Source organism: Anser cygnoides, chromosome 5 (genome assembly GCF_040182565.1).
Source record: "Anser cygnoides isolate HZ-2024a breed goose chromosome 5, Taihu_goose_T2T_genome, whole genome shotgun sequence".
Lineage (NCBI taxonomy): Eukaryota > Metazoa > Chordata > Aves > Anseriformes > Anatidae > Anser > Anser cygnoides.
Window position 1 is genome coordinate 34,093,820 of NC_089877.1, and position 27,729 is coordinate 34,121,548.

General features: G+C 59.0%; 2 protein-coding genes across 3 annotated transcripts; one reads left to right on the plus strand and one right to left on the minus strand.

Moving 5' to 3' along the window:
• Positions 1-134: 134 nt before the first annotated feature.
• PEX16 (peroxisomal biogenesis factor 16) lies at positions 135-6,347 on the minus strand. The gene is made up of 11 exons (XM_066997842.1): positions 6,141-6,347; positions 5,981-6,016; positions 5,784-5,860; positions 4,372-4,505; positions 3,980-4,086; positions 3,452-3,532; positions 2,869-3,027; positions 2,439-2,511; positions 2,007-2,126; positions 1,736-1,800; positions 135-658 (listed from the first exon to the last, which is right to left on the minus strand). The coding sequence occupies exons 1-11, from the start codon at positions 6,343-6,345 to the stop codon at positions 600-602; spliced, it is 1,116 nt and encodes a 371-aa protein (XP_066853943.1). The 5' UTR covers positions 6,346-6,347; the 3' UTR covers positions 135-599.
• Positions 6,346-27,691, plus strand: LARGE2 (LARGE xylosyl- and glucuronyltransferase 2). Of its 2 annotated transcripts, none has more exons than XM_066997832.1 (16): positions 6,346-6,443; positions 11,415-11,573; positions 21,648-21,821; positions 22,133-22,389; positions 22,533-22,615; positions 22,868-22,984; positions 23,232-23,410; positions 23,565-23,669; positions 23,914-24,026; positions 24,142-24,267; positions 24,479-24,634; positions 24,750-24,913; positions 25,197-25,475; positions 25,745-25,891; positions 26,054-26,249; positions 26,331-27,691. In XM_066997832.1, exons 3-16 carry the CDS (start codon positions 21,722-21,724, stop codon positions 26,526-26,528), a joined length of 2,220 nt encoding a protein of 739 aa, XP_066853933.1. In that variant the 5' UTR covers positions 6,346-6,443; positions 11,415-11,573; positions 21,648-21,721; the 3' UTR covers positions 26,529-27,691. The 2 variants fall into 2 exon arrangements, with proteins under 2 accessions (XP_066853933.1, XP_066853934.1); XM_066997833.1 differs by lacking the exon at positions 6,346-6,443 and adding an exon at positions 8,109-10,061.
• The last annotated feature ends 38 nt before the right edge of the window (positions 27,692-27,729 follow it).

A 27,729-nucleotide genomic window follows, 5' to 3' on the forward strand; every position in this document is an offset into this window, starting at 1 on the left:
CAGAAAGCACATCCCTGAGTAGACAACTGCAAAAGCTGCTCTTTCTGATAGGGACAGACCTGCTGGCATCCAGACTCAGAAGACACAAGGGAATCCCTGTCAAGCAAGGGAAAGGAGGTCCTTCAGCTCAGCTCTTTCAGTTCAGGCAGTTTATTTGACAGAGAAGCCCGCTCCAAGCAGATTGGCCAGGCACTGCCAACACAAGCAGGCTGCAGGTCAACCTCAGCGCCGTGAGGTGGGAGACAATGCTCTCCAAAAATCACTACGCTGCCCGGCTTTATAATAGTGCAGCTGTACAAAAGGAGGAAAAAAAAAAAATCAAGTGCTTAAAAAAGGTCGTCCCGTCACCATCACTGGAGCCACAGCACTGTCCACAGAAAGAGGTGGCCAGGGTCTCTCCGCACATGTAGCGTCCATCATTCAGTTAGATCTGTTTAAAAATTACATACACCCCTCCCTCCCCACCCTGCAAAACAGGAGCTTCTCATTGATGGTTTAACTGAAAATTGATCATTATCAACACCCCTTCCCCCAGCCTGCTTGCCCTCCTTAGAAACATCCAGCCATGATCTTAGCGAATAAGAATCATCATTTTCTCATCAGCCCCAGTTGTAGAAATAGATTTTCTGCCAGGCAGGTAAGTAATCCATCAGTGGCCCTGAAACAAGAGAACAGAGGGATCGCACATGTAAAGGCAAGAATTTGAAGCTGTATGCATATGAGGTAGCTACCCCCTCCTCATTATGATACCCAACAATTCCAAATCTCCAATTATACAACTCAGAAAAACCCAGGAACAGAATGGGTATTTTTTGCCAAGAAGGGAGGCAACTCTGGGCTGTAGTGCCAGAGATTAGAGCGGGACCAAGAGGCGCGTGAAACATGGTCAGCACGGGTACGGTGTGGAACATCACTCCCTCAGTGCTGACGTGCCCAAGCTCTGGAGGGAAAGGGCTTCTGCAGTGCCCAAGGGGAAAACCTGCGTACAGTGAGTCAGGAGGACACAGCCATGGCACGGGGAAGAGGGAGACAACTCAGCAGTAATGGGCAGGTGCAGACACAGAAGGAACTGCTGTACAGCAAAAATGCTTACGCTGGCACAAGGATTAATGCAGGCTCCAAAGCCTCTCTGAAATCAGTAACTGGAGGAGCGGCTCCTGAGCTAGCCAGCTTTGTGACTTCCTCAGAGAAAGGACAGACCCATAATGCCAGGCTAATCTAATGCCTTATCACTGCGATGAACCGCTTCACATCAGCAGGGAAGAGGGGGAAGTGAAATTTTGGCCAATGACAAAGGGATCCTCAGGTGAAGGACTAGAAGACACACCTGGTTCGGCCCTTCGGTTTGCAATCCCTTCCTGGCTGGGTCAGTACTTCTAGGCAACTGTTTACCCCTCACATCTGTATTGCAGACCGGGGATCAAAGAAAAGAGTGCAGAAGCACTGGCTGCAAAACAGGGCTGTGGTGCACTGGTGCAGCCGCAGAAAGGCAGCCCAGGGGAACAGGCCTAGGTGGCAGAGACAAAGCTCTGCAGCCTGCAAGGGGAAATGATTAATCTTTTTCTGTTCCAGTTTATAACAACACCAGTATCAATACAAGCTGCACTGCTGCTAACCATCAGGGACTTCTCAGTTCCTTCCTCAAGTGGCAAACTCCTTTACGAACATTCTGCGTAGCTCCTGTGATTTTTCTCCACCCAACAGAACCAGGGACACAGCAATGGGGCCCACTTACGTGTGATAAAGCCAAGTCCAGGCACGTAATCAGCCAACAAGCGCAGGAGGAAGAGGATCCTGCCCCTAGGAAGGGAGAAAGTATGAGCAAGTCCAGTGGGACATCTGCCCCAGCTGCTGCGAGCACTAACAGCAACGGCAGCTGTTAGGCAAGGGCTTGTATTAACCTGGTCACAGGCACCCAGACCTCTTCAGATCTGCTCACCCAGTCCCCTGATGCTATTTCTGTTAAAAGGGAAATTCTCAGCAAAAGCCCAGCAGGGGCCCCTTACTCTGAGTATCGGTCATAGAAAGGAGATCTCAACAGGTAGTACAGCAGCAGGATGGTTCGTCGCCTCAGCTCCGCTCGCTCTCGCCTGTTCAGGTCTTTTAGATCACTCAGCAAGCTCAGACTGGAAGGAGAAGGGCAGAGAGCTAACTCAAGGCAACAGCCGCCAACAGAAAAAAGGAAATGGGTTTCTAAATGCCCTCTGTTCACAGCTCCATGCTGAGCAGTCTGCACCAGCTTTCTGATGGGCAGTACAGACCAGAGAGTACTGCAAGTGTTGTAGAAAATACCTAAATGTGCAAATCTCCCAGTTAAAAACCAGGCCTAGCCCCTGTGCATATGTCAGTAGGGCCTGTCCTGGACTGGGGAACAGGGGGAAGTATGATGCCCAGCCATGGCCAACCTCAGGTACCTGCAAAGACTTTCTTAGACTGACCTTGAGATGTCCAGGACTGCTGAGAGGAGCCAGGGTTTCCATGATCTCTGGCCCCACACTCCTAAACTCAATACTAGGAATGCACAGTCAAGGAATAGAAAGAACCAAAGACGCCTAACAAGAGGCACACAGACAAGTGACCCCCTGGGTACCAGCAAAGCTCTAAAGAGCCCAGGAGAATACACTCCAAGGCAGTGCTGGAGGGCCCCAGGGACGGGGTTGGAGGACTTGCACCCACAGCTCAAGCAGGTGACACTGGCTGTCAAGATGTAAGAGAAGGAAGGAGTCCCAAGAGCCCTGCACAGGCAGGGCAGCAGCAGGAAAACAGGAGCGAGGTGTGGTACCACCCTACACCAGGGCTCGTTGGACGAGCCCGTAGCACCCTCTGCTGGCACCCAAGGCACAGAGCGTGCCCTCATGCAGCCAGGGCAGGATACAGTGAAGCAGGGACGGGTAACGTAGATCGATTCTGCAATGGTTTCTTGGAGACCCAGAGGGGTGGGAGGCTGGTTCATCTCCTCTGCTCTTCGGCTCTGCGTCTCCTCCCTCTGCTGGGGGGACCCCCAGTGCCTGGACTCCAGGGACGGAGCTGAAACAAGAAGATCAGGTATGGCATGGGAGAGCTTAAAGAGGTACACCAACAGCAAAGCTGTGGCTGCCCCTCTCCAGCTGCTGCAGCTGACCAGCACCCTCAGAGCCTGCCTCCACAGGGGACACAGCAGGGAGAGATATTCCTAAGATCCATGCTCCTCAAATCATTACCACACCGTAGGGTTGTCTCCACCACACAGGTTGCTTTGGACAAGACAACTCTAAGTGCTGGTCTTGCACCATGTGCCTGAATTTCCATTGCTTTGATATCCCCCCCACCCACAGGGCCCAGCAACTGGCAGGATATGCCCCCATACAAGTTGATCAGGTTTTGCTCTTTACTGCCCACACCCAGGTCACACGTAAAGGGCACCGAGCAGAAACAGCTCTGACAAGGATAGAAAACAGGCTCAGCTACTTACTGTTCTGAAGAGACCGCACAACACGGCTAGAACGCCTGCCAACATACGTCTGATCCTTCCCTGAGGAGTTGCCTTCCATGTCTGTGGGAGAAAACAGCCACAGGGTGAGGCTCCCAAGGAACACATCTGAACCCAGAGCTGGCAGCACCCTTCCCTACATTGCAGCAAGCAGACCAGACTGAAGGTTTGACCTACTGAAGGACTAACACTACACAGAGCTCTCACAGGGTGAAAAGTTAATCTGCCTGACATTGTCCAGGCCTAGCACCTCTGTCCTCACCATCAGGCCAGTGGACAGCTTGAACCACAATTCAGCCTGTGGGTCCAGGCTTAGACCCTTCTGCCCCCTCCTTCCAGACTGTAGGGTAACACTGTCCCTAAACTAACCCACACTCTGGAGAGGGTGGAAAGGAAAGCACAACACAGCGCAGCTTTGCGTGCTGAACTCTGAACAGCTCCCTAGAAACTCCGAGCAGGACAAGACGTGGCCCAGCAGATGCCGAGCCGGTGACAGCACTGAGGGCTCACCTTCGGGATGGAGAGGTGGCTGCTGCTCCCTGTTCAGCGGCACTATGGGAGGAGATGTCTGGATGCCAGCTTTGTACCACAGCAGGAGCAGGAGGCGAAGGATGGCTCTGTGGGCAGACATGCAGGAGACTTCAATACCAAGCTATGGAGCTGTGCTCCTGCTGCGCTCGAAAGGTGGCATTCCCCAGAAGAGGGGAACATTCAGGTCTGCTCAGGGAACTGTCCAGAGGGTAAGTGCTCCCTTCCAGCACAGCATCCAACACACTGCAGGGCTCCAAACTGCTCCAGCCTCAGGGACCAGCAGCTCAGTCCTGCTTGGCCTTTATCCCAGGGTAACGCCGAGCCCCCTCTTCTGAGCACACAGCCCCTTCCCCTCCACCTGCAGCACTTACTTAGCCAGCTGGATGAGGACGATGATGGTCCATCGGCCCATCTCCCCCCACATCCTGGCTGTCCCCATCTCTGCAAAGACCTCCACACATTCTAGCACGCTCAGCCAGGTCCGCAGCTTCTGCTGGGGCAGTGACTGCAAAACACAGAAGAGGAGGAAGGGGGACAGGATGCAGGTTCTGCTTGGGAGTTAAAAGGGGCGGACACACAGCTCAGACTGGTGGGACTCTCAGAGCTAAGAAAGCGATGGCCTTGGAAGTCACGGCCTCAGAAACAAGAAGTGGTGCCTCTCCTACAGCCAGAGGCTAAAGGCAAGCCCTTTTCTCTACCTCCAAGCAGGGGCAGAACACATCACAATATTCAATGGAGCTGCTACATCAGAAACAAGGAGAATTTCGCAACTGTATGTCAGGCTGCTACCTGTTCCAACTAAAACAGCTTAAAAAGTATCCTGGATTGTGGCACACTGCCCAAACTCCAAAGGTAAAATCCTCTCTTCCTCCTTGTTCTAGAGCTGGAGCACACGATGAACCTCCTCCCTGGTCCGAGTTGGGAACACAGCACACCTGGAGCGCAGGGAAGGGAACCCAGGGTCCACAGCCACTCCAGAGTGAATGCCTGCTAAATACAAACTGACAGCATGAGCCTAGATCCCAGGCACGAACCGTGTGACAGCCGGGAGGGACTTTTCTGGCCTGAGCCCCTATTCCTCACAAGGGAACGTGCTGATGCTGTTCACCTCAACATAGAGCATGTATTACCCAAAAAGTATCAATAAGGAAAATACAGCTGAAATCCACTTCACCCCACATTCGGCCTGTAACACCCAGAGAAGCCAGTCATCTGCACTTTTGGTCGTTACGTACCTGATGTCCCAGCCAGAGAGCTGCCTGCGTGGGCTGACACTGAGCCACCCGCATCCAAACCCACTCGGCAGGCAAGCTTGCAACATCGAGGCCTGTCTGGGAAAAGAAAAGCCCTCCTCCTCCTTCCCCCAAAGGGTCAGATGAGTGCTGACAGCCAACCTGGGGCTCTTGCAAAAGAGACACGGCAGCCAGGTGCTTTTATCTTTGCTTTGCTCAATGCTACGCGCAAGGGAAGACTCCAAGGAACCGAATCAGAATAGCAATGGCTATTCGGAGACTGTGCTCCTCAAAAAGAGCAGTGGGGCTCCCGGGGCAAATCAGGGCCTGATTTCTGTGCTGTGGGAGTGCTCTCCTCCAGGCCAGCAGCTATACCACAGGGCTGCTGTTAGCACGCATTCAGCGGTTGCCTCTGGCCTCTGTGTACCTGGCAGCTAGGAGAGTCTGCGGCAGGGCCCCGTAAGTTTCTGTGGGCACCCCCTGAGAGCACAGCTCCTGCTAGGGAGAGAAACCCACGTCCCGATTCCTCCTCCCACGCTCTCCGGCCTTACCACTGGCAGGCTCCGCTGCAGCTCCTTCCGCAGGATCCAGTCGTTCAGCAGCACCAGGAGGTTGGAGGCAGAGTACACTGAAAGGCAGCGAGCGCGGCGCGGTTACGGGGCGCGAGGGGAAGGAGAGGGGCGAGAAGAGCCCCAGGCTCCGACCCGGTGACGGCGGCCAACGGGGGCACCGGGCCGCCCCTACCTACCGAGCTCCGACAGCTCGTGGGCGTCCGCGAAGCGACCTGCGGAGGGAGGAGAGCGGGTGGCACCGGGCACGGCACCGGGCTCGGCACCGGGCACGGCACCGGGCACGGCACCGGGCACGGCACCGGGCACGGCATTGGGGGGAAGGGGGCCCGTCCGCACCTGGCAGCAGGTAGGAGAGGCCGCGCACGGTGCCCTCCAGCTGGGCGGTGGCGGCCGGGTGCCGCCTCACGTAGTCCTGGTAGCGCTGGCACAGCTGCCGCAGCCGCCACGCCGGGCCGCGGGACGGGGACAGATCCGGGGCCGGGGCCAGCGACGGGGCCCGGGCCGCCATGGCTCCGCGCCGCCTCCCGCCGCCGCCGCGCATGCACGGCCCGCCCAGCGCCGGCCGCCCCATGGCCGCCGGGGCGGGGGTTTAAAGGCACGGCGGCGGCGGCGGCCCCGGTCTCGGTGGCGGCCCGGCAGGTGCGGGGCGGCTGCGGGAGGGCAGCGGGGGGGGGGAGCCTGTGCCCGGGGGGGGGGTCCCGGGGGGCTGGGGTTAGGGAGGGGGTGCTCGGTGTCTCCGGGGAGGGGAGCCTGCCCGCCCGGAGAGCTGGCGGTGGGGTCCGCGGGGGGTTGTTGTATCTGGTGGCAGCGCTGGTTGTGAAGGGGGTTGTCGGTGGTGTTAAGGAGGGGGCGCGGGGTGGCCGGGTAGGTGATGAGGTACCCTGCGTGGGTGCTGGTGGGTGCCTCTGCCGGCAGCTGGGGGTGAGCTGGGGGGTCCCCTTCGGGGGGCTCAGCTCTGGTCCCCGAGGGGTCCGTCTCCCCACGGTGTGCAGCTGAGTGCCAGCTTTTTGCTCTGACAGGGGTTTTTATTTCTGGACGTGTAACGCCTGGCAGGCTGCACAGGAGCAGCCCCCAGCTCTTAGCATGCTGAACTCCCCAGGCTGTGGGGTCCATACAGCGGGCATTAGATAAAAAAAGTAAGGGGGCACTTGGGGTTGGGGGCCTGCCGGCCTCGTTTGCCCCTTCTAACTCGTGTCCTTGCTCTGGGCTGGTGGGGCTGGAGGAAGGGAGGCGGTCAGGGCCCTGTGGTCAAAGCCACCGTGCTCCTTCCTGCACATTACAGGTGTGATGGACTCGCACAGCCCTGCTCGTGCCGTGTCTTTGCTGTGCTTAAGCACCAACCCCCGTTCTATAGGTGTGGGATGCACCTGGCTGCAGCCTGTTGCAGAAGAAGGGCCCACGCCTTTGCTCGGTCCTGCAGACCCTCCCTGAGCCGTGCTGCAGCTCTGCTGGGCTCAGCTGTGGCCGGTCACCCTGCGCTGAGCCCGCCTGGCCCACGGCACGCCTGTGGTCAGTGCCCCCGAGCCGCCCCACGGCAAGCCTCACGGTGCAAAGGTCAGCAGCTGCACGGCTCCGTGCTGGAGCGCGGCGCCTTTGAGGGAGCCGAGGCGGGCAAGGAGGGCGTTCTGCAGCCTCCCGAGTGCAAACAGAGCTCCGCCAAGCTGCCCCTCCTTCCTCCTGTCCGGTTACCTCCGCACAATGGGCGCAGTGTCTGCCTGCGGCTTCCACCGCGAGGATTACGGCTGCATGGGCAGGCACTTTATCCTTTCTGATCTCTCCCCCCTTCCCCTGAGGGTTTGTTTTCCGGCAGGCTGAGTTCGTGAAGGGCACGAGGTACTGCTGGCAAACGGTCTGGTGCTAAAGAAAACTTTTTAGTCAGAATTGCGTGGGTTAGACCCAACTTCCCATTCGCATGTCGTGTTACTACCTGTGAGCCGCTCTGAAACTCACGGTGGCGGAGCTGCTAGCGTGCGTGTCGAAGTGGGGTGGGATAGCACCTGAAGCCCGTGATGGAGGCCTGCAGAACTGCCTGCTCACGGTAGGCATATGCACTGCTGATGACTCTAGGGGCATATCCAGTGCCGACTGCCGGAGCTGCTGCCCTTCAAGGAGAAGCACTGGCCCTGCCAGACAGCAATCTGAGAGCCGGCTGCTGAGGAGGCTGCCAGAGACACCTTGTCCACAGCCAGAGGTGAAGCCTGATGAACAAAGTCCTTGGGCTACTCCGAACAGCATCGCTAGATAGTGCGGCTCTTTCCCCTAATGAGGAGCTTTTTGGCAGACGCTTCCTCTTCCCTCCCTGTCCTGTGGCTTCCTCCCATCCGCTGGCTGTCCTGTCTGCCTTCCTGCTAGTCTCCCTCCCGCAGTGAGCGAGTTTGGAGGGCAGTTTGAGTAGCATCACGGTGCCTTTTTATGGTCAATAAGCTGCAAGGGAGCACTGTAGGAGGGGCAGCTTCTCAAAGCTGCTGGGAGCCCATGAGATTGGGCAAGACTTCAACTGCCTTGGCTTACGGTGCCCGTTGCAGGGGTAGGAGGTGAAAGGCTGGGTGAAGGGGCTGGTTTCTCTCCTGCCTGTGCCTGAAAAGATCTCTGAGCCGCTCCTTTCCTAGCACTTACTGGTCAGGGTGACAAAGGCTGGTGCTTACTGGAAGCCCCACAGCTGTAAGCGAGGCCAAATGGTTTCTCTCATCTGATGAGGGATGCAGGCTCAGCAGTAATGGCAGGAAAAGAAGCACACCAGAAAAGCGCGCGCTCTGCCAGCCCATCAGCAGGTGCCGTGCTGAAGTCCAGCTTGCCTGGCTGCCAGCATCTCGCTCTTGGCTCAGGTCTGCAAAGACTGCACCGTGTGTGGGCAGGCTGACCCCAGGCAGAGCACTGCCGTGGGTCTGAGGCAGCTCGTCCTACGGAAACCTTGCTCAAACCATGCCTAATGCAGGCCTCGCAGCGTGCTGGGCTAGGGGAAGAGCTCGGCAGCGTGAGGCCTGGGGCATGGATCTTTCCCTCTGAGGCTTGCAGGACGAGGTGGCCTTTCTGGCCCTGCCTCCACCTGGGTGTCCCTTCCTGCCCTGCTCAGCCCCATGCTGTGGTGTTGGCCTGTTTTCTTTGCTTCTGGGTGAGCTCAGCCAAGCCTTCGGGATGGCTGGGGTTAAATTGTGACTAGCTCCAAATAACCTGTGGGCAGATGCGTGTACACAGAGTATTTTAGTCCCTGACACATGAGCCCTGCCTAGAATGGAAGGCCCGATGCACTCATGGTGTCTCACTGGAGGCCAGCACCTTTTAGGAGAGCCTCAATTCTCTGCCAAAATGAGGAGATGAGGGCAGGGAACCACACCAGGCTCCAAGCGTGGCGTTGCTGAGGGTGGCTGCTCGCATCCCTGACCTTTTACAGCCCCCTTGGGGCCCGGAAAGGCAGCAGCTAGGAGGGGATGTTGGCCGTTGTAGTTCTCGAGTTCCTGAAGTGCTGCTGACAGGTCTATTGCTCGAAGCAGTAGTCTGTGGGGAAGGGAAACCCAGGTCAAACAAGTTAAAGTATGTGTGTGGGGAGAGGGGGTTGAATGGGCCTTTTGACTTGGGGGCATTTTCTTGCTGTTCTGTCATGGTGCCACTGCCCTCCCCAGCTTAGCCGAGGCTGCAAGAGAGACTCTGTGGCTTCCCAGGAGGAGCAGCATGTCTGGCAATGCGTGCAGAGCCCTGCTGTGAGATCCTGACCGCCTCCTGCCTTTTCCAGCAAGCTGTTTAGGGCCCTGGCCTGCTGCTCGGATAACTCCCCTCTCTGATTCATTTAGCAACGTGCAGCCTCTCCCGTAACATCCCAAATCTGCCTGTGCTACAGGCTGAGAGCGGGAGGCGATATCTTTTAATAACCATGTGATGCAGCTGGAAAAAACTTCTGGACACGCAGTTCTCTGGCAGCCCGGGTTAATGGACACGCTTCAAGGGAGAGATTCGGCTGGCTCCCCGGGCGCCGAGGGAGGCGGTGCTGCAGCGTTAGGGTGAGCAGGGCAGCTGCTGGTGGCCTGCAGCAGATGCGGGCTGTGCCCTGGAGGTCAGGCTCTTGCCACGTCCCTGCGGGGAGTTCGCTTTCTGCTGGCAGGGCTGGGGAGGATCCCGTTGGGCAGTGCTGCCTTGTGTGGCAGACACGTGCCCGGCTCTCCCCGCTCGGTGCCACCCCTGCTGAAGGTGCCTTTGGTATCCAGCTCTCAGCTGCTGAAACTCCGCAGCCGTGCTCCCGGCAGCTTCTGCTTCCTAGTCCAGGTGGGTGCCAGAGGCTTGACTCTTACCTGCTGAACTGACCCCTGTAAATGCAGGGCTCTGGGAACACCTGAGGGAGGGTTGTGACTGCAAGGGGACCTGGGCCCTGCTGTTTCTGCATCCTGGCTCATATCCCGTTCCCCCTATCCCAGAAGTATCTGTGTTCCAGGTGCTCCCTTCCAGATGCTTTTGGTCTGAGGTGGGAGCTGACCGATCAAAGCGGGGATGATGGAGAAGATGTCTCGTTACTGACGTGTGCAGCAGGGCTCCCTCCTGTGTCCTCTGTCACTGGCTGCCACCTCGTAGGCAGATACTGCGGGAGACTTGCAGAGCAGAAGTAGCATCAGGCTTTGCTGCTGCAGGAGGGCTTTGCTGGGCAGTGGTGCTGTATTTCTTCACTGGAGTTGCTGGGTTTTACTGCTCGGGGGAAGCTGTTGTGCTGTTGTTATTACCAGCCCTTGTTGGGGCTGATGTTGCCTACCTGGTTTCGTGTTGTGCTGTGCCAGGCCGACCTGGGGTTTGTTATGGATAGAGAAGAGCAGTGTGTGCTGTGGTGGGGGGCGGGCTCACAGCACGCTCACTGCTCTGTTCAGGGTTGTAAAGCAGGTGGAACAGGCCAGAAAGATGTTTTGGCATGTTTTACACATGGTTTGAAGATGCTTATCCATCCAAGCAGGCGGGTATGGGGCGCGTGTGCCCAGCCCCATGGGAGCCGGAGGGAAGAGGCGCGCTGGGTGAGATCCCAGCACGGGAGGAGCAGTGCGTGCAGGCTTCTTGGCTCCCGGCAATGCAAGTGGCTTGGTGGGCTTTGCCTGCTCTCTCTCTCTGTCCTCCTCTCTGCCTTTATCTTGTCTCTCTCCTGGCTGTGCGTCTATCTGGACAGACTCTTGACCCACCCCTGGGACTGCCCAGGGTATGTTGCAGGGGCTCGGGTTACTGGACGTGATAGTTAATCCCCTCACTGCCTTACAAGCTCAACACTTGCTGCTGCTGTCATCTGGGAGGGGGCCAGGGAACTTGTCTTCCTCACCCAGCTCCTTCTCAAGAGTTGGTGTGAGCACTTACGTGTGTTGCAGTGGAGCATCCCCAGAAGTGCTGGCAAAGCCACAGTCACCATGCTGAGTGTGTGGGGACATGCTGCAGGATGGGGCACTGGTCTGCGGCACTCATATTCTCCCGTGGGCTGGTTGGGTAGCCTCGGGTGACGCTGAGCTCTGCTTTGTAGCAAGCTGGAGGAAAGGGACAGGGTCAAGGTGCTGGGTGGTGCTGCTGCTGATTTATAACGCTCTTGGCTGTGCCGGGGCCTGGCCCCCAGCTCTCTTATCCAGTAGCTCTTCCTGTGACTTTGTCTTTCAGGTGATAGCAAGCTGCAAAACCCTCAAGTACAGCTGGGATGTGCTCTCTGCCCCTCAAGTTGAGGATCCCCAGTTAGAGCGTGGTCCTCAGCCACCGCCGGGCCCTGCCAGCTTCTCCAGCCGTTCCCAGGTACCCCTGCAACATTGGCAGCTTCCAAAGGTTGGTTATCTCTCTCTGAGTAGACAAGTTACGTGTGCTCTCTTCCCTTCTGTCTTAGTGCTTCTGTATCCCAACTGGTAAACCGGGGATAATCGCATGGCACTGCGGGCTTCCTCCTTACTGGATGTGTGGTGTTTGGGACCAGTGGGGAGGCTCTGGAGACAACACTGATGCTTGTAAGCCCTTGTGGGCCAGCTCTTGGGGGGAAATACCAGATTCCTGTGTGAATCCTTTGAATAAAGCGTGGTCCCATCTCCGTGGCTGTTTCAGTTGAACTTCCCTTGAATGTGTGCATCTGGATCCTTCTCACCCAACCCTAGTGGTGGTCTATTGCTTGTTTCTAGTCTAGTGGGCAGCCAGTGACGGACTGGGGCTGAGGAGCAAGGTCTCTGGGCCAAGGGAAATGGGAAGACCCTCTTCTGAAGGCTGAGAGCTTGTGCTAATGTTGTTCTGCTCCAGCAGCTTCTTTTCCCTCTGTCCCTTACACCAAGGGTTTCTGTGGGGCCACTGTTCTCAGCGGCTGCCTCTCCTCCACCCCTCATTAGTGCAGGGCTTGGCATGCCAGCGGGAGGGGGCCTCAGCATGTCTGCGCCTTGATCGGATTTGTCAAGGCTCCTTCCCTTTTCTTCCTGTTCATTGAGGGCTGAAACAAAGCAAACAGAAGAGAGGAATTCCAAAGAATAGGAGCGAGGGAAGAGAGGGACGCGGGAGTGACGGGCTGCCCCGGCACCCCCCTTGGTGTGGCGGGGCAGAGCTGGAGGCAGAGCGTTTCGGGAGACGAAACCTTCCCCGTTCCCAGCCATGCCACCAGCTCGTGGTAGTGTGGGGCAGCCCCGAGTGCCTCTGACCCCGCAGCCTGGCTAGTTTTTCCTGCTGAGGCTGTCCCTGCTGCGTGCTGCAGCGCCAGCAGCGAGGAGCGGGGCTCGGGCCTGCCGCTGCCTCTCGGCGTAGGCACGTGGGCCTCAGCAGAGCTCGAAGGAAACATTATGTGAGCTGCTTTGTTTGTCGTGCGCTGTGATAAAAGGTTTCCCTCTTTACCTGTGCCAGGAAGGTTTCTCCTGCCAGGGAGCCCCTAATGAGCCCAGCACAGAGCTGAACGCGCTGTGTGGGTGCCAGGGCAGCGAGGCACCAGCCCCTCCCAGCCTGGAGCCAGATAAGCGCTGAAACAAGGCACTTCTGTGCGGCTGGGTCTGGGAAGAGGAGACACAAATGTGGCTTGGAGCTCATGTGGCTTCCCAGGAGGGAAACGAACTTGTGAGGCTGCCACAGGTAAAGCTTCATCCTGTCTCACAGCCCCTTGCTCCCTCCTCTGCTACCCCCAGGACATGGTGCAGGTTCCTCTGCAGCGTGCCCTCAGCCCCGCTACGGGCCTCAGGGGAGGCGGCAGGATGTGAAGCAGTCCTGCCTGCACTTGAGGTGAAATACGTCCCTACCAGTGACCCCCCTGCCTCGCATTTAAGCCACAAGGAATCTTAAGCCACAGCCTCTGTTCCCTTTCCTTCTTCCTCCTTGTTCTACCCCTTCTGGCAACCTCTGCACTCTGTGGTTTAATTAGAGAGCAAAGTGCTTAGACTCCAAAATGTACGGATTAGGGGGTTACTAATCCTTTTCCTCAACGGGTGCTCGCATCCTGTCCGGTCAGTTATCAACCTTCTTTCCCTGAAGTAGAAACTTGGCCACACTTGAGACCTCTGCCTCTCCTCTGGCTTGTGGCACAAGATTAAGAAGGGAGACGGAGCAGGCGGAGGGAAGTGAGTTGTGGGCTTCTGCACTTCTCAAGGTGGACTTGTAGTCAGCACTGGCTGTCGTCATTTCTTGTGCCCTGGCTGTCTTGGGTGTTCCAGGAGCAGTAAAGCGAGGGGTTGTGATTTTCCTGCTTGCTGTTTGTCCTCCAAAGCAGTTCCGCCAGGCTGTTTCACGGTTGGCAGCAGAAAGCTTCCCTTAACATTTTTTTCGGAGTGCTGTCTTCCTATTCTGACAGGAAAAAAAACAACACTTTCTGGCAGAGGAAGCGACTGCTTCCCAGCACACGTGTGTTTATATGCTGGATGATTTGGTATAGGTCTTGTGCTTTCCCTGTGTGTGTACACCTCTCCCCATGTTCCCAGTTGTCAGTCCTGTCCTCTTATTCCCTGCACACACCCGAGTGAGCCGTGCTGCAGCACTGTGATCCCTGTGCTGCTGAAAGCTCAGGGCTCCCTGCTGGGAGCAGGAGGCTGGTGTCTGGCAGGGCTGCATGAGGTTAGTGGTTTCCTCGTCTGTGGAAGAGGACGAGGACATCTTTATTGGACGGATGCTGTCAGTGTGAAGGGGAAGGCTGAGCGCTTTCTGCTCCACATGGAGGCACTGGCAGGGAGGACAGGGGTACAGCCTGGGAGGATGAGACTTCCTGAGGGTAGGAGGGGAATTCAACCCTGATGGTCACCGGGTGGGCTGTGCTCTCATCTGTCCCACTCCTGGTGTGGGCTGGGTGTTGCAGAGGCTCCAGCGGTTTGCAGAAGATGTGAGCTTTTATCCTGTTGCTTGGTTGAGTCAAGGCATGTTGTTTCCTCCCTGCCTTTGTCCTCTGCTGTTGAGGTTCAGGATTTGGCTCGGCAGTGTGAGGAACACCAGGGATGGAAAGATAGCGAGCAGCAGGATGAGGTGAGGAAGAGTGCTGGGAAGGCTCAACATGGAGTTTGGCTATTGGGAGCATTTTTCTTTCTCCCCTTGGCTCTGGGAACCACCTTCCCATCCTATTGTTCCTATCCATTGCTTCCTCAGTTTCCAGTTTGCAAAATGCCCCGTGTGCTTTTTTGCAGGTAAGTTAGCAGTCTCTTAGCCTGACCAACAGCTCTACCTCCAGTGTCAGAGCCCATTTGCAATGCGTAAGCATCTCTGTGGCTCAGGTATCACTTCAGGGCTATAAAGTGCCCAGGGCACTCTGACTGGATGGTACTGTTGCTGCTTGGATTTTTTAACAGCCTCCCTCAGGGCAGGGCAGAGTCTGCCCTGAGCCATCCTGATTTGCTATTTATAGTGCAGTTGTTCCATTCTTCTGTGGACGAGCTCTGCTTTCAGCCCTGTTTGGACGCTGAGGGCATCAATGCCAGGAATAGCTCTGGGCAAGGAAGATGCGAGTGGCTGCTTGAACACAACTCCCAGTTTGGGCCAGTCTCTAGTGGAAGAGGCCAGGCTGTGGCTGTGCTTCTCTGTCCCTCCTCCAGGCAAGTGCTTGCTGGCCTCTGGAGGGCTCAAACCGAGCTCTGAACAGAGCCTGTGGTGCAGGAAACATCAGCACTGACCTCAGTGCTGCTGCTTAGGCAGAGCTGCTCCATCCCTTTGGCTTGTGATGCTCGCAGCTTGTCTGGAGAGCAGAACCGAGCAGATAATTAATTGCTTGATTTAATGCCCAAAATGAAAAGCTGGAGGAAAAAAAAAAAACACAACCCGGTTTGAAGTACCTTTTTATCTTTTCTTTTAAATGTAACACAGCTCAATTGCAGGCAAAACAATGCAAAATGAGACTTTTTGCTTGGAAAACAAAGCATTTTGTTCTTGTCCAAAACTTGTCGTGAAGCAGCAAATAGCTCTGAGCTGTCTGGAAACTGCAGTTTTCAATCAATGACTACTCAGCCGAAAACACTTACCCAGCTCTGCGGGTGACGAGGCACTGTAGGCACCCGGGGTCCTGTCTCAGAGCCCTGCCCCTGGCATCTTCTCGGAGCTGGCGGGGAGGACGGTATCGTGCCTGTCGTGGGCTTTTCCAAGCAGAGTGCTGGCCCTGGGTGGCTGGGGTCACTTTGTCTCCTTTTTGCTGTAATTAAGCTGGTGTTTCGCATGAGATGGCGCAGACTCCACAAGCATCTGTAGGGGCTAAGTCTGGTCAGATGTGGTTCGTGCTTTCCCTTGTCCCACTGGGGAGCAGCTCCTGGTGCAGGTTGTTCATGAGTGTTTCGAGGAGGAGGGAGATTTTGTGGAGGGAATCTCCTGCCAGCCTCTACCTTGATGAACAGGGAGAAGGCTGCACACACTTGGGCACTGCTAGCTGGAAACTTGAGGCATCGCTCTTTCGCACAGTGACATTCCCGTCCCTTTGCTGTATGGGACACGATGCCTGGTGTGTGCTCCAGCTGTGCTGATGGCAGAGCTGGGTCTGGAAGGGGGCTTGCTGCAGACAGACTTGGATAGAAGCAGGAGCTGCTGACTGCTGACCCTGCTGTTACCTCTCAGCTCTGACCACAGGAACTGCGTCTGCCGCAAGCCCGCAGCAGCAGCAGTGTCAGGAAATGGCCGGGGTGAGCAGGTTGCAGTGCTCGGAGCACGTCCCGAGACCAGGACATGGTGAACCTCGTGGATTCAGAGCTGGCCATTAGCTGCAGCACAGTCGTCAGCAAAAATGCAGATACTAGAAACCTAATCCCAACAGAGGGAAGGAAGTTGGAGACCAGCCCAAATGCTGCTCCTCTTCTGTTTCAAGAGGCAGGCAGGGTCCTTCTGTCCCTTGTAGTGCTCCTGCACGGAATCCAGGCTTGGTCCCTCCTGTGCCTAGCACTTGGAGATGTGATACAGGCCACTCTGTCCTGCTGATTCCCCTGCGAGGGGGAATTTGTCCTGTGAGGGACAAATGCAGCACGTGCAGAGGAGTGCAGCTCAGCACCCTGCTGCCCCGGCGTCCCCACAAGTGTGGTTGAAGGCTACTGCGCTTAGCTAGAGCGGGCTGCATCTAGCAGGGCCTCGTGATCGGCGTCTCTGCCAAGAGGAGTTGCTCCCTGATGCGTTCCTGGGCTTTCAGATGCTGAGGGGTAAGCAGTGAGGCATGTGCCCGTGTCAGACCCAGTCTGGACTTGCTGTTTTCCTCGTGCTCTGGGAGAGGAAGGGAAACAGTCTGGTGATGAAGGTCCCTGCTCTGACCAAGCTGGGAGCTTCAACTAACGCCCTTCAGTGACTGTCAGCTCCTGCTCCCTGCGTGGTATGCTTTTCTCAGGAGAGCGTAGCTTTTTCTGTGTGACCTTTGTGGAATAAAAAGCTGAACTTGTGCAGCTGCAGAATTGTGCAACGGTAATCTCGCGGGCCTGGGAAGAACTTGACGCACAGGAGTGAGCCACAACTGAGACACGGCTGACTGCCGACCCAGGGAAACGTTTGTCTTAGTTGCAATTTTCTCTGCAGCTCAGTGGTGGTGGAGGGATGACGACACTTTCTTGTTTTACAGCCCATGCTCTGGTGTCTCACTCCGTGGCTTGATCCCATTTCTAGAATATGGTGGCTGCTTTGCCACAGGTTCTCTTTTCCAGTGAGAACGGAGGTGAAATTCTCACTTAAGTTTTGCTTATCATAAGACTGGGGGAAGGAGGGGTGGAGGGGTAATCCGGAGCATGGGTTTTTAATCCTGCTCTCCTAGCCAAATTCCTTTCCGCCTCTGTAAATTCCTGCAGCTGCTCTGCTCTGAACTGCTTGTGTGGTATCCACCGGCTGGTGCAGTCCTCTTCGGGCAGAGTCATTTTGGTGACAGGGAAGGGAGATGACCCCTAGCTGTATGTCACTGCGTCAGATGCGTGCTGCTGCACGTGGTTTACAGGTGACCTGCTGAACGGGGGACCGGCCTGTCCCCTCCAATCTAGTCAGAAAAGCAAAAGGTTGTCCCCTGTTGCCTCCCTTTGAAGTGTGGTGCGTCTTCTCTGCTCCTCGCAGGGGCCAGCCTGGCCACCTCTTCACCTGTAGTGCCTGGGGGGGAGCGGGATGGCAGAGCAAGCCTTGGGCTGCCCTGTGACCTGTGCCAGCTCTCCCTAAACATTAACTGCTCACCGGGCAGCCGCCCAGCCAGGCAGAGCGAAGGCCGGCGGGGCTGAGCCAAGATGAGGGGCTCCTGTGGGAGCACGGGGGGATAGCTGGCAGGTTGCCTGCTGCCAGGGCCTTGAAGGTCGATGTGAGCACACCCAGCAGTCCTTCTTGGTGGCGGTGACTGGGGTCTCTCTGCCTTTTGTCCCGTGATGCCCTGGCTCTGGGCTGTCCCCGGGCCTGTCTCTGCCTCCTGCGGTGGGAGGCCCGGCCCAGTGTTTGTGCAGCTGCTCACCCCGCTGGCCTGACGCTCCCCGTTACCCGGCTATTGCCCTAGCGTCACTGCAGATGGGGGAGTCCAGGTGGGAGGAGAGGGCCGTGTGTCTGCTGGCAGCCTCTTCCAGCCTCGGGGACACGGAGCCTCTCGTCCCGTGTGCCACAGTCCCCATCCCTGCTGAAGCAGGAGCTGCCCTGCTCCTGGGGAGAGCACGGTTAGGAGAAGCATGGGGGAGGGAGAGAGGGAGGACGACCTGCTGCGGACAGCACTTCTGCCCCGCATCCTTGCGCAGGGGTTGGAAATAGAGAGCGGCGGTATTGGGAAACCTCTCATCTTACCGCTGGCAATGCTCGTCTGGCGCGAGCAAGGAGACTGAGGAGGGAGGGCAGGGGGCTGAGCGCGTGGGCTGCAGGGAGGGGTAGGGCTGGACGGGGAAAGCGAGAGTGCCGTGGGGAGGCCAGCACAGGTCCCATGCTGCGAGCAATGCCCCCCTGCACGGTGCCACGGCCACCGGTCTATGGGAGCCGCATCCAGCCTTGCTCTGCCCTTGCTGCGCGTTCAATGTTGCCTGGGGGAGGAGAGGCTGTGTAATTGCCTTCCTGCTTGCCACCTCCTCCCCACAGCCCTACACACACGTGCTACGTGGTGGAAAGCACACGGGGCAGGGACAGGACGCGTCCCCCCGACATAGGGGGAGCAAAGGGAGAGCTCCTGCTTTTGGCCCCCCTGGCCCAGGAGCGGGGCAGCCCGGGGGTTTCCTCCCGCTGTGGGGCTGGGCAGGGCAGAAAGGCGCTATTAGGGTGCGACTGCCTGTTCCGACAGGGGCTCTGCAAGGACAAGCAAGAGCCGCCCGAGCGGGAGGTAAACGCATCTCCTGGGGCAGTGATTTCTGCGCTGCCTGGGTGGAGACCCTGCCTGCCCCAGCCCTGCAGCTCGGGGGCTGCGTTTGCCGGTGCTGCTCCGTCTTTGCGAGGCAGGCCCGTGCTTGCTGCCGCAGCTCGCCCTTTGCTGACGGGGTGGGGGGCAATTTGCGTTTCATCTCCATCGCTATGCAGGCTGCTGTATCCTGATCCCTCTGTGCTGGCGGTGGTGGCTGCTTCCCACTGCGCCCTGCCTGCTCCGGGCATCCTCGTGGGCTCCTGGCAGGGCAGGCGGAGGGCAGGGGCTGCTTCCTTTGCTCTGTCCCCTGGCTTTCCCCAGCCCGGGGGCCAGGCGCGGGGGAGCTGCAGGTAGAGGCAATCTCTGCATAGTTAGCATTCCCAGCCCCGGCCTCCCGCTCCTCCTGCTGCCATCCCTTCAGTGGGACGCTGCGCTCCTTGGGGAGCCCTGCTTTCCCAGCCTGGAGGGGCTGGAGCAAACCTGCCCCGCTCCTGGCTGCGGGTGGGCAGCTCTTCCTTCCTTTGCACACCTACAGCAGCGTTTGCAGCCTGTCCTCATGGTTCAGGCCGCAGGCAGTGTCTCCTCTCTCTCAGTAGCTAGGAGAGGTGCAGGGCAGCCCACACCCCATCCTCACCATGCTTACATCTCCTTCCCGGGCTGGCCACACACCCTGTCTCTGCCAGCCAAGGGGAGACCGGGTAGGCCCTGCTGTCCTCCACCCCCCCCCCTGTTATCCTACGTGTGGACAAAGCCTCCTCCACCTGTCCTGGGAGAGCAGGAGGCAGGTGCTGGACAGGGGGTATTAATCCTAACGCTGCCCTTATCGCAGCAAAGGAGGGGTACGTGAGGCCCCGGAGCTGGGAGTTGAGGGCAGATTCGTCCTGACTTACTTTGGGCAACTCCATGCCCCTGGCGCTGGGGGCTCTTGAGTAGCAAGCGAATTTAATCTCGTTTTGTTTGTTCTTTCTTCCTCCGAAAGGGGGGCCGGCGCAGGGCGTGCGGGGGGGAGCTCGGGTTTGAGAGCGGGGAGGAGGGGGGGGAAGTGTCAGATCTGAAAGGGAGGAGTAAAGGGAGGATTGGGAAAGGCAGACCCAGGAGGGAACCGCAGCAGCGGGCTGCAAGCTGGCTCAGGAGGCACTGGGAGGAGGAGAAGGGGAAGGCAGGTAAGGAAATCGCTGCCTGGGGGGCAAGCGAGAGGCCAGGTGAGGAGGGCTGGCGGTGCTACGGAGGGGATGGAGCCCTTGGGTGCCTACCCGGGGTCTCTGCCAGTGGTCGTGCTGCTGCCCCTGGTCCCCTTCTGTCCCCCAAAGCTGCCATCCCGGCAGCATGCTCACATGCAGGGGGTGCCGCTCCCCACGGGGATGGCCCATGGTGCTGCAGATAAGTGGGGCAGGGAGGCCAAAGGGGCTAGCAGGAGCAGCTGGGGTGTTGCTGTGTGCCCCCAGCTCGTCCCTCCTTTGTTGGCACTCAAGTCCCATTCCCAGCTGTTGGCTTCTCAGCCCTCGTCCCCTTGCCCACGGGCTGCCTGGGCTGGCCCGGGTGGCGGTGCCCTCTCAGCCCTGCCTTGGCCCCAGGCCCCAGCGGCCCCTCAGACATCTGCACATCAATGGGCTCTGGCCGGGGGTACGCCAGGGGGAGCCGACCCTAATCCGTGTCCCATTCATCGGGAGGCAGCGCGGGCTTTTGTGGCGCCGCCAGATGCGGGGCCGAGGGCAGGGGCTGGGGCTCCTGCTGGGGCAGGCAGGGGTGCGGAGCGAGGCTGGCCCACCGGGAGAGTGGGGTGGTTTCTTGCTTCGTGGGGCCCTCGTCTGCGCTGTGCTTCTGGCTCTTGGGGTCGGGCAGGGCTTTCTGAGGCCGTCTTTCTGCCCCCGTGTTTGGCTTGGTTCTCCTCAGGAGGTGGCGGACAGAATGGGTCTCCACCGCTTGCTTCCCACATAAAAAGGACAATTTTGGCATGGAGGATGGGGAGCCCTGTGTGGCCAGGGCGCAGGTGTCTCCAGCTGTGTGTGTGGGGACAGTGGTGCTTCCCCCAGCCCAGTCAGCAGGCCGGGATGTGGCGACAAAGCGGGCAGCACGGTGCCATCCTGAGGCCAGCGGGGCACGGGGCAGGCAGGGCGCTGGGGGTCCCGTGGGCATCGCTGCCTGCTGTGTGGGTTGGGCAGCGGATCCCAGGGGGAATCCCTCCTCTTTTGCTGCTCCTGGCTGCATTTGAGCTTTCCCCTTCCCAAAAGTGGAGTTTTTTTGTGGGCTGGCTCACACCCGCACTGCTGCGGCCTCCTCCCCACGCAGCCCCCAGTTTCCAGTCGCTCCTGCAGGGCCGGTGGCTGCCCTGGTGGTGTGGTGAGGGTGCTGTGCCCACGTCCCCGCTGCCCCCCCGGCTCCAGCGGCCCCTGGGCCACGTGTCCCTTTAAGTCAGCACTCTGGGAAATGAGTTTCACCGAACTGCTCGGGATCTTTCCAAAAGCTTAGCCAGGGCAGGTAGCTGTGCTCGGCATGGTGAGCATAGGGGGAGGCGTTTGACCCACCGGGGACTTGGGGAAGGGACAAGGGACGCTGCCGGAGTTCCCCTACACCCGCTGGCAGGAGGGCTGGGAAGGGAGCCAGCGCCCCGAGCTCGGTCTCCTCGCTTATCTCCTCACGGGCCGTGCTCTTTGGGCAGCACGGCTCGCCCAGCCCGGCCACGTCCTTGAGGCCGGTGTCTCAAGAGCAGTCCCGGCCCCTTCAGCCTCCGGAGGTGGTGGGGGAGGGCTCTGCTCTCCCTCTCAAGGGCAGGCAGCGTTAACCAGCCCAGGCCGGCCACCCAGCGCAGCGGGGTGGGGGCAGCGGGGCAGGACGGCATCTCCTCCCCTGGGAGCTCTCATGCTCTCCCCTCAGCCCGTGGGATGGCAAGGAGTGAAATCACTCCCCCCTTGCTTGCAGCTCCCCCCTCTGAGGGCCATGAGGCCACAGCAGGGTGGTGGGGCAGGTCTGGGGGCGTCCAGGTTCCCCAGCGTGGGGAGGAGGGTGCCGGCTGTGGGAGGGTGTCACCAGAGGGCTGAGGGGCGTCCGTCCAGTCACAGCCCCTGGAGTCAGCAGTCCCACAGGGGGACACTGAGGCACCCACATGAGGGCTGCGGGGCCGTCAGTGACTCCGTTCTCCGCTTCCCTGCCCCTCGCAGGCTCTAGGATGCTGGGGCCAGCCGGGCTGGGCCTGCCCACCTGATCCTCAGCGCCCCGCTCCCGCCGGCCCACCATGTTGCGCTCCTGGCGTGTGAAGCTGAAGCTGCTGCTCGCCACGGTGATCCTGGCCGTCCTCCTCTCCTGGCTCTACCTCTTCATGGGCAGCCTCGAATGTGAGTGGGCCCCCCGCCTTCTTGGCTCAAGGGAAGCACGGGGCGGGCAGGGGAGGCCCAGGCCTTGGGAGGGTTGCTCTATGACCGTGCAAGTTGCTGTGGGAGTACCTGGCCTCTAGGCTCCCAGGGACACACCTGGGGTCTGGGGGAGCAGAGCTGTGATGTTGTCTGGACACATGGTGTGTCCTAGGACCTCTCTGTTCAGGTTGGGACTTGGTCCCCCCATCCTCCCCAGTCCCTCCTTGGCGTAGCACCGCCTCATCAACTTCTTGCCATGTCCATCACACGTCCCCCTCGCCGTGTCCCCGCAGATGGCCGCTTTCTCCTGCTGTCGCCATGCCTGGGCGAGCAGCCGAGCCGTGACGTGGAGCGGGAGGCGCTGGCCTTGCAGGTGCGCCGGGTGGAGGAGGAGAACCAGCAGCTCCGCAGGCAGCTCGGACAGGCGCAGGCAGACAGCAGCGACGGCAGCCCACCATGGGGGGCCTCCGCCGAGGATGGGTCCCCCTCTGGGGGCAAGAGGAGCAACCGCACGGCCTGTCCCAAGCAGCGGATGGTGCACAAGTGTGAGGTGGGTGGCCACACCGACACGGTGCCACGGCACACGGGGAATGTCCGACAGGAGGCCAGCACCCTGGCTGAGCTTGGGAGGATCTGAAAGCCCTGCAGAGGGGAGGGTCCAGTCTCAAAAGTGCAATGTTTGTCTCTGGGCAGCTCCTGCACGTTGCGATTGTGTGTGCCGGACACAACGCCAGCCGGGATGTGGTCACCCTGGTGAAATCCATCCTCTTCCACAGGTAACGGGGGTGTGCTGGGCCAGAGGCCTGCTGGTTTGGGGTTTGCAGATGAGCAGTTCTGGAGGAGAGTCCTCCCTCTGCCTCCTGTGTCACTGATGAGGCTTAAAGGGACAGAAGGGTGTTTGTTTCCCCCCAGGGGTGGCTTTTCTCCATGGGCCCTGGTTTCTGTCCCTTGGCAGGGGTGGGAGAGATGGGGACCATGTCTGCTTCCTCCTGCTGTGGTGCTGAGTGCCGCTGCATTGCCCTTGGCAGGAAAAACCCCCTCCACTTCCACTTCATCACGGACTCGGTGGCCCACCAGATCCTCCAGACACTCTTCCAGTCCTGGATGGTGCCCTCTGTCCACGTCAGCTTCTACAACGCCGACGACTTGAAGGCAGGCACTTGATCCCCTCTGCACTCTCCCCCCTTTCTTTCCCAGCCAGGCACTTGGAGGGTCCCAGGGGAACAGCGGGGTGGCTGGGAGGGGGGTAGTTAACTCTTTTTCTACTGGTCCCACAACCCTGCTGGTTGCTCAGTGGCTCTGTCCCTCTGCTGGCCTCCTCTGCATGGGAACGCAGCCATTCTGCCCAGGCAAGGAAGGGCATGGCCGTGCCCAGACCTGAGGCTGTGTCACCTTGCAGCCAGAGGTGTCGTGGATCCCCAACAAGCACTACTCCGGCATCTATGGGTTGATGAAGCTGACGCTTACCAAGGCACTGCCCTCCAACCTCTCCAAGGTCATCGTCTTGGACACCGATATCACCTTCGCCACCGACATTGCTGAACTCTGGGCTGTCTTTGGGAAGTTCTCTGGTGAGGACAGGGTACCCTTGGGACCCGGTGGAGCTCTGGCCCACGGCCCATCAGGGTGGTGGTCCTCATCTGCCACAGCACCAGTGCAGTGGGTTTGCTTGGGCCCTCCAAACTTGCAGCAGGGTGGGCCACATGTGTCCCTCTTTTTCCTCAGACAAGCAGGTGATCGGGCTGGTGGAGAACCAAAGCGACTGGTATTTGGGCAACCTCTGGAAAAACCACAAACCATGGCCAGCCCTGGGACGTGGCTTCAACACAGGTGAGCATGGACTGCCGGGCTTGGCCCTGCACCCTGACGGAGCATCCAGCTGGGGCAGCATGTGGTGTGGGGAGGCTGGGGAAGGCTGAGGCGAGGCAGGAGAGTCTGTGTGGGCACGAGGTGCTGCTGCAGTGTGCTGGAGGTTGTGTGGGTGGATGCACAGAAGCAGCGTGCCCCAATACCTGGAGGCATGCAGACTGCTGTGCTCCCTCGGTGACCCAGTGCCCTCTGTCCTGGCACCCAGGGGTGATCCTGCTCTTGCTGGACCGCCTGCGTCGCCTGGGCTGGGAGCAGATGTGGCGGCTGACGGCAGAGCGGGAGCTCATGAGCATGCTCTCCACCTCGCTGGCCGATCAGGTAACGGTTCCTCCTCCGGGGTGGTTGGCTGTGCTGCGTTCCCATAGCACTGCTGGCGTGTGGGGACTGTGCTGGCTCCTTCATCCTCCTGTGAACTCACCTTTCTCTCTCCTAGGACATCTTTAATGCGGTGATCAAGCAGGACCCAGCCCTGGTGTACCGGCTCCCATGCTTCTGGAACGTGCAGCTGTCTGATCACACCCGCTCAGAGCAGTGCTACACCGAGGTCTCGGATCTCAAGGTGGGTAGGTTTTGCTGCCTTTGAGATGGGGGCAGAATCCCACATTCCCCTGTTAGGGGCACTGTGCTCTTCCTACTAGGAGATACAGTGCAGGGCCTGAAGGACAGAGTATGGGAGCTGGAGCTCGGGGGGAGTCAGCGTGGTGTCTGGGGTCTTGGGGAACTTTGGGTGCTGCTGCCTTCTCCACGGGGTGACGTGCCGCTGCCCCCAGGTAATCCACTGGAACTCGCCCAAGAAACTGCGGGTGAAGAACAAGCACGTGGAGTTCTTCCGCAACCTCTACCTGACCTTCCTGGAGTACGATGGGAACCTGCTGCGCAGGGAGCTCTTTGGCTGTGCCAGCCTCCCCAGCCCGCCCAGCAACCAGGTGAGGCTGTGGCGACTCTGCCTCTGACCCGGAGTGCGGGGCAGGCAGAGGCCCCGAGCAGCTGCCCCTGCACGCCCTGGGTCTCCTGTTCTACCTCACCTTTGCGGTGTTGCAGCTGCAGCAGGCCCTGGAGGAGTTGGACGAGGATGATCCCTGCTACGATTTCCGCCGGCAGCACCTCACGCAGCACCGCATCCACCTGTTCTTCCTGCAGTACGAGTTCCTGGCCCTCCCCAACCCCACCGATGTCACCCTTGTGGCCCAGCTCTCCATGGACAGGTACCTGCCAGTGGGGTTGGTGGGTGGTTGGGTTCCCCCCTGCGCTGCCTCTGGGGTGACTCCGCAACTCTAAAGCTACCTGAGATCTCTAACATGAGCTCCTCACCCTCACGCTGGAGCACTGCAGCAAGGAGCAGCACCCTGTGTTGGGGAACAGTAAATTCCTTCCACTTTCCCCCGAAGCAGGCTCGGCTGGCACACGGCTTGCTGACAGGCACCCCGTTCTGGGTCTGGCCGAACTCCCACAGGAGCTCCTGCTCATGCAGCGCCCTCTGCTTCGCAGGCTGCAGATGTTGGAGGCCATCTGCAAACACTGGGCAGGCCCCATCAGCCTGGCGCTGTACATGTCGGACGCGGAGGCCCAGCAGTTCCTGCGCTACGCCCAGGCCTCGGAGGTGCTGAGCGCCCGCCGCAACGTCGCCTACCACATCGTCTACAAGGAGGGGCAGTTCTACCCCATCAACCTCCTGCGCAACGTGGCCTTGGCCAACACGCAGACGCCATACGTCTTCCTGACTGACATTGACTTCCTGCCGATGTATGGCCTCTACGATTACCTCAGGTACGGGGCTCGGGCAGCAGTTCTTCACTTGCAGAAATGGTTGGGTTTGTGTTCAGCCGTGTGATCCTGCTCTTGCTCTTCTCAGACAAGGGTGGATGCGGAAGGAGCAGTGGCTGTGAGGGGTGCCTCGTTCCTCATGCTCCTGTACGGCAGCACTGCAGGGTGCCCAAACCCATTAATACCCTTCTGGAGCAGTGGAGGGGCTGAGGAAGGGGGCTGTGGCCACAGGTCATGGCCGGGCAGGCCTCACACCCTTTCTACCGCCACAGGAACTCCATCCAGCAGCTGGAGCTGCCCCACAGGAAGGCAGCTCTCATTGTGCCGGCGTTTGAGACCCTGCACTACCGCCTGACCTTCCCCAAATCCAAAGCAGAACTGCTCTCCATGCTGGACATGGGCTCCCTCTACACCTTCAGGTAAGGACTGGAGCTGCCCCACCATCCAAAGGGCTGTCACACCCGGCAGAAGCCAGTTTTGTACCCGTGTGCCTTGGGGCTGTGGCGCAGCCAGGTCAGAGGATCTCTCGTTTCAGGGAGCTGCCACTTTTCCTGGTGTCTCACTTCCATCTCTCCTTACAGGTACCACGTGTGGCCAAAAGGCCATGCCCCGACGGACTACGCCAAGTGGCGGACAGCCACCGTGCCGTACCGCGTGGCATGGCAGCCAGACTTCGAGCCTTACGTTGTAGTGAGGCGAGACTGCCCCAAGTACGACCAGCGCTTCGTGGGCTTCGGCTGGAACAAGGTGTCCCACATCATGGAGCTGGATGCGCAGGTGGGTGAGGGGCGGAGGTGCTGGTGGGCAGCGAGGTGTCGGCACCAGTGCCGACGGTGACGCTTGCCGCTGTGCCCCCAGGAGTACGAGCTGCTGGTCCTGCCCAATGCCTTCATGATCCACATGCCCCATGCCCCCAGCTTTGACATCTCCAAGTTCCGCCTGAGCGCAGCGTACCGGGGCTGCCTGCAGACGCTGCGGGAGGAGTTCCACCAGGACCTGTCGCGGCGATACGGGGCGGCCGCGCTCAAATACCTCACCGCCGAGAGGAGCCTGTGATGCCCAGGGACAGCGGGTGCGGGGCGCTAGCAGCCAGCAGGAGAAGGGAGGGTGCAGGGCCTCCCTCCTGCCCCAGCCCATCTCATAGCCCTGCCCAGGGATCCGAGCCGGCAGCAATGGGATGCCCGTAGATAAGGGAGGATGCCATCTATGAGAACAGGCGGTGCCTGCGGGTCAAGCCGCTGCAGCGTGGCCAAGGGTTTGTCCAGAGCAGCAGCCTTCCTGTGTTATGGGGAGCCGCCACCATGCAGGGACTGCAGGGACTGGTCCCTCCATCCCTTGTTTTAGCGGATGTGGAGGGACAGCCTTCATGGGTCACCTCAGGCTGGGGCCTGGCTCAAGAGGCCTGGGAGCTGCGCCTTTCCCTGCTCTGCCTCTGCTCTGCAGTCCCAGTTCCCAACCCTCTGCACTCCCCCTGGAGCTTCGGTGAGTGGGAGAAGGGGATGGAGGCCATCCTTCTGCATCCTTTGCTGAGCAAGCTCAGAGGCAGCCACACGATGCCTTGGGAGGTGGGGGCCAGAGATCAGCAGGAGCTTTAAGTGAAAACAGGCTGAGCTGCGGTACAAATCCTGCAGCCCCTGCAGCCGTCAGGATGGGTGGAATAGCATCACAGTGGGCCAGCACTTGTGTGGAGGAATTCCTGGCAGGGACCACCCCGCGCCTCCCCGCTCTCGGCAGCGCCGAGGCTGCCAGCGACAATCAGGGATGTGGCTGACACTGGAGGAGACCGTAGCTGAGCGCTGTGGCTGGATCCCCGCGCTGGGAGCAGCTTGGCTAGGCACTGCTCCGCGGCTATCACACACTGGAGCACAGAGGATGCATTGCTTTCCTCACGCTGTTTAAATTATTTAATACTTTTCTCCTAAGAATTAAATGATTAGGGTGTCGTGGGTGCTTTTTAATCCTTTCTTCCTTCTGGATGATTTTGCTGGTGGCACTGAAGGATCTCCAGGCCAGCTGCTGCTGCAGCCTCTGCTGTTCTCTTCTTAGCATTAGTCTGGTCTGCAGGAGCCAGATTGTGCAGGTGTGAAGACTTCCGTCCGTGGTGGGAACGGCCAGGAGGAGCCATACAAATCGCATTGTCTGGAAAGGGCACAAGCGCCTCTTGCTTATTCTCTCTTTTTAATTTAATTTTTAAATTAAAGCTTTTTTATTCTTTTTCATATCCTTGTTAGAAGTGCATGGTTATTAATTTTTTTCT

Excerpts from the sequence above, each read along its gene's own strand:
- PEX16 (XM_066997842.1), bottom strand. The coding sequence starts at position 6,345 with ATGCGCGGCGGCGGCGGGAGGCGGCGCGGAGCCATGGCGGCCCGGGCC. Across the intron at positions 4,506-5,783 it reads TGCAGCGGAGCCTGCCAGTG|TCACTGCCCCAGCAGAAGCT; the intron begins GTAAGGCCGGAG and ends TGTGTTTTGCAG. Across the intron at positions 659-1,735 it reads TGGACTTGGCTTTATCACAC|GGCCACTGATGGATTACTTA; the intron begins GTAAGTGGGCCC and ends CTCTTGTTTCAG.
- LARGE2 (XM_066997832.1), top strand. The coding sequence starts at position 21,722 with ATGTTGCGCTCCTGGCGTGTGAAGCTGAAGCTGCTGCTCGCCACGGTG. Across the intron at positions 22,616-22,867 it reads AAATCCATCCTCTTCCACAG|GAAAAACCCCCTCCACTTCC; the intron begins GTAACGGGGGTG and ends TGCCCTTGGCAG. Across the intron at positions 25,476-25,744 it reads GGCCTCTACGATTACCTCAG|GAACTCCATCCAGCAGCTGG; the intron begins GTACGGGGCTCG and ends CTACCGCCACAG.